We start from the raw sequence: 12,674 nt of genomic DNA, 5'->3' as shown, positions 1-12,674 counted from the left end.
ACGTGGTATGATATATTTACTTCATTATACTTCATGCGCGTGCTAAAACTGGAGAAATATTCAATAAACTTCCCCGGCCATATTATCATATTTTGTGGGAACTATAACCAGAATGCCATGCGATTAAAAATAACAGTAATTCGGCGAAAAAGTGCGGCGCAAGACGTGGCTTCAGTTTCTCCTTGCAGTCAAGCGTTTTTCTCGGCGTTCCGGAAATTCCGTCGCGTAATTTTGCACCTTACCCTGTAATTAAACAAATCCAGACCTGGCAGAATACACGATCGTCTACTGACTTTGAACAAAGCCCGCTAGTACCTATAGGCCAACATTTCCATTATTCTACTGTCTTCTCAGACATCGACCGCACAAAACTGCTCTCATGGGAGTTGATAGGCTTAAACCGATGTCCGAACACATTCGAGAACAGGCGAAGATGACGTCAGATGTTCTTCTCCACTCTACTGTTATTATCGGGTCATTGACAGCCTTTTGAGCGGCAACCTGTTTTATTAGGTGGCCGACTTCTACTGACTCTTTCTTCTTGTTTCGTTCTTCGAATCAAAGTCTGTAATATAGAAAATAGAAGATTAGGCTTAACACATTCGGGCGAGAACAGGCGAAGATGACGTCAGATGTTCTGCTCTACTCCACTGATATTATCGGGTCAATTCCAAAGGATCACAACTTGGTGTCCTTCTTAGGATCGTGGAGTTGAGGTGGCACCAGATGGCAGCTATGCCAACCACGTTAGAGGTTGAAACTTCTACGCATACATACTGAATACACCTAAATTGACATGGGATTCGGCTGTTTGAGAGAGACCATTGCGTTACGTGAATTACATAAGCCATTTGATCAAAGGAGTACGGTGTCCCTGTGATGGCATACACGGTGGATAAAGGTATTGGTTTACCTTTGCAACACAATAGAAAAAAGGTCCTCCCATAACAGTGTTGGAGGGGTACAATCGGATTATAATAATAATTGCGCGCCTTACGCCCCTCAAAATTAACTAATCTGTTGTATGTTTCTTGTGTGTCGTCATTTCCTTTCCAGAGAAGCACGTATTGTTGAAATTTATATCTAGTATGTATTTTTGCATTGGAAATTTTTTAATTCAGTTACAAATTCAAAATGTTTAACGAACGGCGTATGCCTTTAAGGCGTCCGCTTCATGAACGAAAGGTCGGACGTTCCAGGCCTGCTGGTAACCTCTTTCCGATGCGGCCGGTTGGTTGCCGCCAGCTAGTTAAATAGTTAGGGTACAAACTGCCTTCTCGCCAGGCGCCTGTCATTAGAGATAGGAGTTTGGAAGCAAAGAGTGTCTCATAAGTCAAAAGCTGGCTGGCCCTTTCATTAGGGGTGACACTATAATAAACAAACTACTTTTATTTTACACGCGATAAGAGCAAAAAATATGAGGGTCTTCGGCCACAAGGTGGTGTAAGAACAGATGCCCTGTGTCCGGAATTGTGAGTTTTCGTAAATCCCCCGAAACGCCTTATCGGCTTCTAATGTCCAAGGCTGAGGCGCTAAAGGTCAGGTGTCTCTAAAGAATCATATCTTAGTCCGCTGCCATAATAGAAGGACACTTTCCTCGAGGGGATGGCATTTCAGTCAGTGTACCACTACACGTCCATCTCTGCAACATCAATGAAGCTATCTTCATACATGTCTGTAGATCAAGTCAGTCATGACAAGTAGAGTCTGGCACAAGCTGATCGGCTCAATCGAGCTACAACTTTATCGTCGAGGAGAGCCTATATACTTGCCTGTAAATAAACCCCAGGTGGGGTGTTTTCAAAATTACGTCTCTCCAGCTGCCAGTGACGAAAGTGCGTTACCGGAGTAATTCGGAACCTGAAATACACCCCCCCCCCCCCCACACACCATCCTCTATCGATCACCATCGTGCTGATACGTGTGGATATCACCGTCCCAGTACTCCAGGAAGCCCGTTGCAAGTGCCGCGTCGTGCTCAACCGGGTACATTCAGACTGCGAGGAAAGATTCCCCACAACAGGAGTTTGATAGACCCGTTGCGCGCTAAGAATAACCACGAAAAACGCGTTTTCCCAAGACATGTACATGTTATTATCTGGGTGCACGGACCTACATTTCTTGTAAGTAAGACCGCGCTAAATAAGAGTTGAAATAAAAATGTTAAACACGAAAAACAAACAGAAAAATAGTTCACTAATGCAACTGGAGAAAATCATCATATACATGTATATTGAAGGAATAATAACATGACCGGTTAGATCCGGATAAAAACAGGAACAGAGTGGAGTTTTTTTCATCGTAAACTCGTTGTCAACTACATTGTATATATTTCTCTAGTCTTTTGTACCACAGATTCGATGTAGTTAGTTAATTAGTTTGTAATTAGTGGTATCACGCGGACCAATTTAGGCCAGGGAAGTTCTTAACCCGGTTTCCTTTTTCTTTAGAAAGTTTAATTGCATATATTGTAGTCAGAGAGTTCACTTGATAATTGGGTGTCAATCAAAGTCAATAACTGATATTATGACGCACGTAATTCTTACAGATTTGGCCTAGGTTACTTGTCGATGATCCGTTTCAAAACACGTTGCTCGCGGTTACATTCGATGCAAAACATTTTGCGACAACGAAGTCGACTTTACACCAATCTCCGTCACAGACTGAGTTCTGACGACACTCGTTGTTGTTTGATATTGAGATGGTCGCTCCACAGACCTCGAGAAGCTTACAATGACGCAAAACCACGTCATTTGGCGGATCGGATATACGCGTCAGAAGTTACGATGCACTGTAAAAAAGTCCAGTTTTCTTGGATTTTCCGCAGGGTTGTCGACAGACAAATCAAATACCCATTGCAGCGCCCCAGCGGAAGAGGTTTCATGATTTGTGATCCGAGAGAAAATGTATTTCGCAGAAAGATTATACGTAGGAAAAAGAAGATACAGAATTACGTAAGCGAAAAGAGTGTTTGATTAACTGATGTGAGTGCAACTGTCTCGTTTGAATCACAGGTGTTCTTCGTTAGACAGTACATAGAACGGGCCTGGCGCGACATCGTTCGGAAAGTCGTACCTTCAGCACATGCCTTCAATCCCGGATGAGTGAAAGAGCGGCCTGAACCCAACAAAATTCAGAAATTAAAAGATGGATATTTTTATCTTTTAAAACAGAGTGTATTTTGACCGTCTATCTAGAACACTCGAGGAGCAGAGGTCTTGTGTAGTTTTGATAACGTATGGAATGTCAAGGTGTCATTTAACGACTTATTTCTAACTGTGTCGGTTCTGTCTTCGGAAAGTTTACAAACATTCAGCTCTGCGATTAGACCGTACATCAGTATTGCATTTTTAACTGGTCCAGCCTCAGGCCAATTTGAAGATACTCTGCAATATTTCGCCATTTCGGACTAGCTCGGTTAATATGAAAGGCATTCTGCTTCTTCTTCTCACGGTGACGCTGCTGCTCGTGACGGAGGCTCGGCACCGCGGGAGGCAACATCAAGGCGGGTTTGGAGGGGGTAACAGGGGCCAAGGGAGACAAGAGCAGCAACAGCCGCGGCCGTTTGGACGAACAGGAGAGGACTGGGATGACGATTTAGAAGTTGACTGGCCGAATGCGGATGATTTTGAATGGGATGACATCGAGGTCGACAGAAGGTCGAGAAACTGGCGAGGTCAACTCGGCGGACGGCGTCATAACAGGGGTCGTTTCGGTTTCCTTGATACTGATGATGATTTGGACTGGTTGCCCACTGGCAGGAGAGGGCGCGGTCGCGGCCGCGGTAGGGGTAGAGGCCAGAGTGGACGGCGGGATGACCTTAGGCTCGTTAATGTTGATGTTGTTGATTCGAAAGAACAGATGCCAACATTGGATACGGACCCAGATTTAGCAGGCAGAGGACACCATAGGCGAACTTCTAGCAGACGACGAGGGTGAGTGACCGGTCAAGGCATTTTATAACTTTAGAAACATAAGAAAATCGACCTCCCCAGCGTTTAGTGAATTTCACACTTTTGTCATATGTAATGAGTCACTTCAAGGGCGTCACCATAACTTATCTTGGTTTTAGACCCCATGCTAGGGCCTTAAGGTATCTCCCAGACCTCTCTAAAAGTGTCATCAACTTGTGGCACATTTAGTAAGTTTCTAGTGACGCACGTTTGGTTCATTTCGCGAGACGCTGGCCAAAGGTACGAGACATGTTTGTGCATTATGTACATACAGGTCTGATCAAATTTCCGTTTCGTGGGTGGCTCCCCAGGTATTTGAAGAACGGTAAGGTATTCGTACATCTTGTTATTTCACTGTTATAATGTGAATCAAATGAAACGAGGAAGACCAAAAACAGAGACGGTGTTACATGTAAGTCCGGTTAGAGCTCATCAAATACGTACATGTATTCTGACTCTACCAAAGTAAACGCCTACGCAAGCCTTTTTATATTTTTCTTTCATAGCATAGATTAAAAGTTGCTCGGTAGTTAGTAGCCAACAGGATGCTGGAGTCTACCTTGACCTTTGTGTCTACTTGTATTTTTTTTCAGTGCGGCCCGATTGTCAACAGCTCTCGGTCTCCCAGATTGGTTTTTCGACGGGCCATCTTTTGACTTCAGCATCGACTTCGGTCTTGGTGATGCCTTCGAATGGTGGAAAGGGTAAGACTCAATTGTCTGGAGATTCGCGCTTCAGCTCTTTTTAATAGTCAGACAAAAAAAATACGCACTTCAGGCGTTGTCAGCTGAGAAGTCTTAGACGCAGGACTCTGGGTTTCGCGAATTTTCGATGTTTACCATTGTCATCGGCATCCGAATCAGTGGAAATACGTGATGATTTTATCTTTACAATGCCGTGGCAAGTCCTTAATTAAATGCAGTGTTCCAGGAACTTGTGTTTCATTTATTTAGTATTTTTTTAATCAGAGATTGAAGTCCTCTATTATTCAGGCCACCACGAAGTTATATTTCCTGTTTCTGGAACTGTTTTTGTTTACAGGATGTCCATTGAAAAACCTACCCAAACGGGTTACAAGTTGTCCAAACGTTGACAGCGTCCGAAAAACAACGAAGCCATTTATAGCGCTAGGAGCACGGCGGTAGCGCAGTGGAAGAGCTTCCGACTTTGGATCGGAAGACTCGGTACTTTCATTTGGCTGGAATGGCCAAGTGAAACGTAGTACGTGCCGTGAAGCTTTTTGGGTTGGACTGGAACGTAAAATGCTTTAAGACTTATACCGTAAGAACTTACACATCGCCTTTACTCCCACCAAAGCGCATCGTATTTTGTTTCAGTCCCAATGTTTGCGTGACGAAGACCGATGACAACAAGCGAAAATCGTCTGCCACGCCCACACCAGGCCTCTTCTCGATGATAAAGAACAGTCGGTGTGAGGACAGGGGCAATGAGTATGAATGCGAGACGACGTAAGTAAGGTCACAGGTCAAGGTCATCCTCGGTGCCCCATTATCTTCGCAGAAAGTGTTGTCAGTGTCAAGCTGAGGGCTTTTGACCAATACATATCATGCATATTGGAAGTCCCAAATCGCTGCTTGAGGGAAATCGAAGTGGTTACCTAAAGCTATTGGGCAATGGGCCAAGGCAGGGGACTCGTTTTGACGACTTTGCGTGCTATTCAGCTAACTTTGATATTGCCCCCCATACTGCGGTTTTAAAACTCATGAAAGTGGTATACAACCGCTGGTACCAGCGGTCACCGCAGATTAAGTGCTCTCCTGTCGCCGCCAAAGAGCTAAGTCTGAACCTTTCTTCCATATTTCAGTTTTGAGTGTTCTGGCTGGCACAATACGACCATCTTAAAATACCGGTGCTGCCACGGCTTCCAGCGGAAACGAGATAAACTAGGCTGTACCGAGGTCGTCCAGATGACTGATCTACTTGATACGGCAAGGAATCTTGATATCAGCGAGTTCTTGACTGCACTGGAGAGCGTTGGCCTCAACAATTCCCTCACCGCCAGTAACCTTACACTTTTTGCACCAGGAAACATCGCATTCGAGCAATATGTGCCAAATGATGTGGTATGTGCCTCATGTTACATTTTCCTTATACTCCTCCCGTTTGGGCCTACGTGACTCTTGACATTGAAATCGCGTGTTTTTGGTTTCAATTGTGTTGCATTCGTCGAGAAGAAATCTGCCACTCAATGGCTACGAATCCATCTGTGTGATTTAAACATATAGACAGTTGTCGCGAATTGGGATAACGAATTGACTGTCCCCAAACAACCAAACGGCAGGTTCGCTATATTTAAACAAACAAACTTTGTCGGGTACAATTAACCCGAAAGTAAACATTTGTGTGTGATTTCAAATCAAATGAAAAAAAGCGAAGGTTAAATTTGGCATCTAGTTTTCCGTTAAGAAATCTAAGCATCGGTCGGTGAAAATGATTGGCCTAAAACTTTAAAATGATACCCCTCTTCAAACACACTATCAGTCCCGCGAAAATCTCCCACAACTGTTGTTGGTCTGGATTATTCTCTTTCATTTCAGGATATTGGAAACTACGTTGTTCTGTCCCCCGAAGCTAACGAGATCATCACATCAACCCAGAGGCTGCTAGAGGGCCACATTGTGCCATTCTCAATGATGCAGACCAATGACTTCATGGACAATCACCTCCTTGAAACAGCTAACCCGGAATCGACGATTAGAATCAACCGATATCCAAAGAAGGTTAGTGAGTGAAAAGTGTACAGACAAGTTTTTGTGGGGTTAGACTACGAAAGTTCACGCCGCGTGCCCCTCCCCCTCCCAGCCTCCCTGTGAAAATGAATAAATTGCTACGCCTACTTTGTCTAAACAAGCTAATCTGTAAGCAAGGCTAACAGTGCCATTAGCAACGTATCTTCCCCTGGCGGACCGGCTTTTATTCTTGCATGAGGGTACCTCCCTCTCTTCCGTTGGTCTGTGCCCACTAAACAGATTGCAGCATACATCATTTGAAAGAGACTTGTGGTAAAGATGTAATCCGCTGTTCTTGGATGTCACGTGACATTATGGTGAACTATCATTTTGATGCAACCGTTTTGCGTACAAAGTTTGACCACTTATTATAATTTTATTTTAGTCCTTAAATAATGCTCTCTCTCATTTAGTTGTTCACGGCCAACTGTGCTAAGTTTGTGCAAGCTGACAACCTTGCGGAGAATGGCGTGATACACGTCATTGATAGGATCATTGCCCCTGCAAAGGACAACATCGTGGACATTCTGAGGAAGAACCCGGAACTAAACTTACTCAGGAAAGGTAAAACAATTAAAGGACTCAATATGCAGGAGCCAGGTCAGAATAGGCTTACAGGAAGTCGCCAATAGGAGTCTCCCCTACCGCACAGAACACCGAATCAATTCACGCTCGTACGAAGAATTTGACGCTGAATCAAACAACCTGGAAACCTAAGATTATAAACACAGCAAAATCTTGTAATATGCCCTTACCAAAACCAGGGTTTGCGCCTAAAAAGATCGTCTGGCCGCTGCGACAAAATTGAATGGAGTTTGAGCACAGGCAGGGCCCCAGCTAGCTATGCCTGATTGGCTGCAAGCGGGACCCTGGCCCGGATGCGTGATTTGGCTCAGTGTTAGTATCATACTGCGGCCAGACAAATATGATATCTGGTAGGTATCTACAGTGTAGATTTTTTTACTTCAGCAATCAACTCCGCTGGACTGACGCAAATTCTTCGCCAGGACGGCCCATTCACGATCTTCGCCCCGACGAATGCTGCCATCTCCAAGTTGAGACCTGCCATCAGGAACCGCCTCTTAAATGGTGCATCCGACAGCTGCTTCTCAAGTAGGCCTATTGGTGTTCACACCCCGCAAACGAGCGATTTTGATTGCTGCATCCTGCGACAATTGAAGTGATCACTCGTCTGCGGGTAATACCTGTAATCACACTGTTAGGCGACCTCCAATTCTTGTGACGACCACTGCTACTAAATCGAGCTGAGATTTCTGTTACATGCGATCACGATTACATGTGGCAGTGACACACATCGCTAGTTTGCGGGTCGCTTAGTAGTACGCTGTAAAATACTACTATACACTTACCATTGTTATTGTAGATTGGTTCCAAATTTTAAAACTAGGATACACAAACAGTAACATCAGCGAATCATCCCCACAAAAGGTATTTTAATTTGATTTTTTTTCAGACGTCCTGAAAGCGCACATTCTTCCCGAATTCCTCTGTAGTGTCGCCATCGATAACCGCACCAGGGTCACTGACCTCCTCCGCAACAACGTCCGACTGAGCAAAGATGCGGCTGGCGCTGTTTTTGTTGATGATGCGCAGATCACCTCAAGAGACATAATAGGGACAAATGGCGTCCTTCACCTTATTGATAAGGTTTTAGAATCTCAAGGTGAGTCAAGTTCAAGTCAAAAAGCCTTACCAAGCTTCTCTATGTCGTAACTGCCATCTCGCCCAGGGAGAGGTGGGAGGAGGTGACTTTCAGAAGAAAAGCCAAAGTCAACCCGGTTTTAGACTCTGCAGTCGTTAAATACAAGCACCACCTTGAAATCTTTAAGCAATGAGAACTCTTTTAAAACAAACTGAATGCAATTTCCAAGGGTGGGAGTCAGTTCTTTGTTTTCCAGAGAACAGCCTCCTATAGTTTTGGGTATTCACTTGATTTTGAAGTAGTTCTGATAGTTTTTAGAATCTTAATTTATAGCCAAAAAGGCGGTGCCTACATGTATGGTCAACCCTGAAAGTTAAGTGACATCAAATTGAATTGATATGCGTACGCACGCGCATACGTAGCATAACCATAAGTCTCAGCCTCGCTATTTATTCACTTGTTTTTTCTTCTCTCCAGTTGTTCTTGACTTGGCCGATAGAGAGGGCGCCACAGACATCGTCAGCTTGTTCCATTCGGCTCATCTCGGATCAGCCGTCGACAGTATGGAGAACGTAACATTCTTCTTTCCAACGAATGAAGCTATTGCGGTACGTGTCAACAAAGATATTCAAGAAATTCACCAGAGCCTTCTCTAATAGTAACACTCTTCTGACTATCCTTATAATCAAGTATAGATTAATCCACACTTGTTATAATTGAATAGAAGAAAATCATTCAGGACCAAAGGCAGTGACTTGATGGACAGGAGAGGGTGTCCTGCAAAGAGTATCAGAGGAGTCCACAAGGTTCCACTGGATGAAGTTGGATGGGGTGGGGAGGCTTGCTGCGAATGTCTGATTTCTTTCTCTCGTTTTTTCCAGGCCCTGCCGACGGCAAAGCTTGATGCTATTAAGAGAGAACCAAGAGCTCTTCGATCTCTCCTCAACTACCATATCGCCAGACCTCACATGGGATACACGGACCTGGAGAATGGTATGGCACTGTCGACACTCAACGGCAAAGATATCAAAATAACCGAAACCACCTCAGACGTAAGTACAAAGCCTTTGTATTTTGTCGAGGCGGGGGTGTTACGGGCTTGGTTAGGAATGTCACGGCACAATCAAACACTGGGTCAAGAGCGAGTGGGTGGGGCTGAGCAGTATTTTAGCTCTACGTGTAGGTCTTGATTTTATTTCAGAGACCCAACAATGAGGCATGGCATGTATGGTTCAGCAATCGATACGTATGCACTTTCCCATAAAACACTCTGATCTTCCTTCAGCTTCCGTCTCTCTTGCGAAAGACCACTAAGACTATTCAATGTGCTCGCGTTGTGAAGTCAAACCTGTGGACCTGCACTGACCAAGCGGTCGTACACATCATTGATAAGGTGAGGTAACATTTCAGCTCAAATTCAAGAAAAATATCGACAAGTTTGTTTGAGAAGGAGGGCATGATTTTGTTATCTGGGAGACATACCGGTATTTTATTTTGGACAGCACTCAGTACACAACAAAGTATTCGCCGATTTGAGCAAGAAATTTATTGTGAGCTAGTATCATGACATTTTGACCGATAATTTTCGAAGATGGCCGTGATGACTTGTTATATCATAAACAGGGCGGGGGGGGGGGGGGCTTATGCTGATATGGTTAAGCCTTGTTCTAGCCGTATGAACAGAGACCAAACTTCCAAGGACAGTTATTGGATGGGTTCCTAATGCGACGAGTGCGAAACGAAGAAAGATGAGTCGGTGACACCGGATGAAGTGGATGGTTGCGGTCGAGTGGGACGCAAGGACTATCAGCGCGATGGTGACCTGCGGGGGCTGGCGACCGAGTGGCATCGGATGATCGCACTGATAAGTCAAGTATCAATTAATAAGTATCATACGCGTTATCTTTCCTTCAGGTGCTAATCCCACCAGAAGGTAACATCATGGACACCCTGCTAGCGGACGGAAGATTCAGCATTTTCATTAACCTGTTGACGAGGTCCGGTGGTCTGATCGACCTTCTGACTGGAGCCGAGGATACCTATACCGTGTTCGCTCCCACAGACAAGGTGAGAGGATGATTATACTGGATCCCCATTTAACAAAATGCATTTCAAAATGTACAACAATTCTCAACAGGTCTGAATGTTGAAATCGATGCTTAACAAACTCGCCAGTAGGACCTATAGGGTAGAGTTCCGTCTCACGTTTTCAGCTCCTTTTGAATATGATGAAGCAATACTGTAGATATGTTATGTCATTGAATAATTTCTGATAATCTGCCATTTCTTCCATGACTTCAAAGAAATATACCGTGGTTTTGCGTTTAGAAAGTCAGTTATTTCCTCCTACGGCAAATGATGGCTCTGCCGTACCCAGAGATACTTTCAAGAGAAGTAACTCGATCAATGCAAGTGTCCTTTTCACGACTACCATACAGAGAGACTCGGCAGGAGCCAGGTAGCTCAAAGAAACACAAAGTCGCCAGTCACTAGGGGTCTCACCCATCTGATTCACAGTACAACGAAACGGCCCAGTCCCCTAACTCTGCACACTAGTCACCGGAAGATGATCAATTGACATATTTGAGATTTTTGGTTGTCTCATCGTTCCAGTCCATGGAGGACATCATTATCAGCACAGACAGCATTGACAGCATCCGAAGCTTTGTGAAGAGTCACGTGGTCAGAGGTGGGTTTGTTATTGGTCAAAATACCCTGCGACGGTCATGCTCCATCGCAGTGCATGTCAGTGCATGTCATCAAATAATTGTCTGATCGTTTCTGTATCAACGAGACTATATCGGGAGATCGGGGTCTTTAAAAAAGCACTGAGAAAGAACCCCAAAGCACCAAAACGCAAGTTTATCTTGCATCATAGCAATCTCTTGTCACATTTTCACAAAATTGTAGATTCCTCCCACGTCAAAGCGACTATTGTTACTGACTTCTTGACCAAATGCAAATATTCTGATTGCCAATCCCATTTACATGGGTAACATTGTTTTCGTTTGGTTCATTTTAGGTTCCCTATGCTGCGCCAGTTTCACCGACAGTGAAATGCCATGGTCGACCTTCATGCCAAGACTGCAGAATCTCGCCGGCAGGTACCTGACTTTGAGATCAGATTTCGGAAAGGTCAAGGTCAGCAACGTTGACGTGGAGTCATGTGACATTACGGCCACCAATGGAGTCATCCATGCTATTGATGGCACCATCATTCAAGGGCAGCGTGGATGGGTGGGATGGCTGCATTAGTAGCCGTGTGGATAATAGGCCTTGATGGTAGTGGATATCCATGTATTATGAAGTTGAGGGTCCCATATTATGACGTCGAGGACTAAAAAGACGAGAAGCGGTCGCGTCGGTCTGCAAAGGTTTGCCCATATTGGATTTATCGGACGTTACTCTCGGTTGACAAAATTACTGATCAAAATACATTTTTTTATATGACTGGGTTGATGATATAATGGGATACAAGCGTTTCGACAATTATACAGAGTGCAATGTCCCAGAAAGCGTGCATTGCCTTGTGACAGGAAACGAGCAATGCCCTAGTGGCAAATTAATTAGAAGTTTGTAGTGAAATGGACCCTCCCGGGGGCAGTATGTACATGTATACGCCGCTGTGTATGTTAATCAAAATGATAAGCGCACAATACTTATACGGTTATGTAACTCATTGATGATAGTGTAATAAAAGTATTTTTGCTTTACAATCCTTGATATCTGTTTTTTTGGCATTATACGTTCAGTTCACCCATCTCACCGCAGTCAGGCCGTTAAACATGTTAAAGGCATCAGGTTTCTGGTGTAACTTATCCCAGAGTGTTTTCGGTGATTCCTTGACAACTTTGTAAGATAAGTGGTGATCATTTTGGTCGTTGATCGATAGGCAGGCTTCGCCGCTACTAGGCCAACAAAATTAATTACTTTTAATATGGTCTTCGAGAGCAGGAAATCGTATAACCAAGTCTGGATATCGTTCAATACAATCTCTAATTATTTAGCGAAGTTAGAAATACCTAGGCTCAACCACATCACAGGTCAGCCATGGCTTATTCAAATGATCACAATAATTTACTTTCTCTCAATAGCCTACATTTAGGGCACGAAGAATGGTCCCTAATATGCCGTATTCGATATGAAAATCTGACTATTCGAAGACATATTACCGCTTTATTAGGCGTCAATTGGCTATGACAGCGAGCTGAAGAAAGCCTGTAAAGCTTGGCTAATTTACAACTCGTAGGCCTAGTAGCCAGGGGTAACAATCGAACCAAGTACTAGCATTAACACCAGTATTGAAAT

General features: G+C 44.2%; 1 protein-coding gene across 1 annotated transcript; it reads left to right on the top strand.

Moving 5' to 3' along the window:
- Window positions 1–3,243: 3,243 nt before the first annotated feature.
- On the top strand, window positions 3,244–12,082 carry LOC135486468 (transforming growth factor-beta-induced protein ig-h3-like). Its single transcript, XM_064769267.1, has 14 exons — window positions 3,244–3,935; window positions 4,547–4,657; window positions 5,291–5,422; window positions 5,779–6,037; window positions 6,512–6,694; window positions 7,117–7,267; window positions 7,673–7,816; window positions 8,178–8,387; window positions 8,844–8,974; window positions 9,248–9,418; window positions 9,652–9,759; window positions 10,281–10,433; window positions 10,980–11,055; window positions 11,389–12,082. Exons 1-14 carry the CDS (start codon window positions 3,424–3,426, stop codon window positions 11,619–11,621), a joined length of 2,574 nt encoding a protein of 857 aa, XP_064625337.1. The 5' UTR covers window positions 3,244–3,423; the 3' UTR covers window positions 11,622–12,082.
- The last annotated feature ends 592 nt before the right edge of the window (window positions 12,083–12,674 follow it).

This window comes from Lineus longissimus, chromosome 4 (genome assembly GCF_910592395.1).
Source record: "Lineus longissimus chromosome 4, tnLinLong1.2, whole genome shotgun sequence".
Classification (NCBI taxonomy): Eukaryota; Metazoa; Nemertea; class Pilidiophora; order Heteronemertea; family Lineidae; genus Lineus; species Lineus longissimus.
Note: the sequence above shows the minus strand (reverse complement) of the source record. Positions and strands in the feature narration are given on the sequence as shown.

Coding starts and splice junctions, on each gene's coding strand:
- LOC135486468 (XM_064769267.1), top strand. CDS start 3,424: ATGAAAGGCATTCTGCTTCTTCTTCTCACGGTGACGCTGCTGCTCGTG. Junction 6,695..7,116: donor TCAACCGATATCCAAAGAAG/GTTAGTGAGTGA, acceptor TCTCTCATTTAG/TTGTTCACGGCCAACTGTGC. Junction 9,419..9,651: donor TAACCGAAACCACCTCAGAC/GTAAGTACAAAG, acceptor ATCTTCCTTCAG/CTTCCGTCTCTCTTGCGAAA.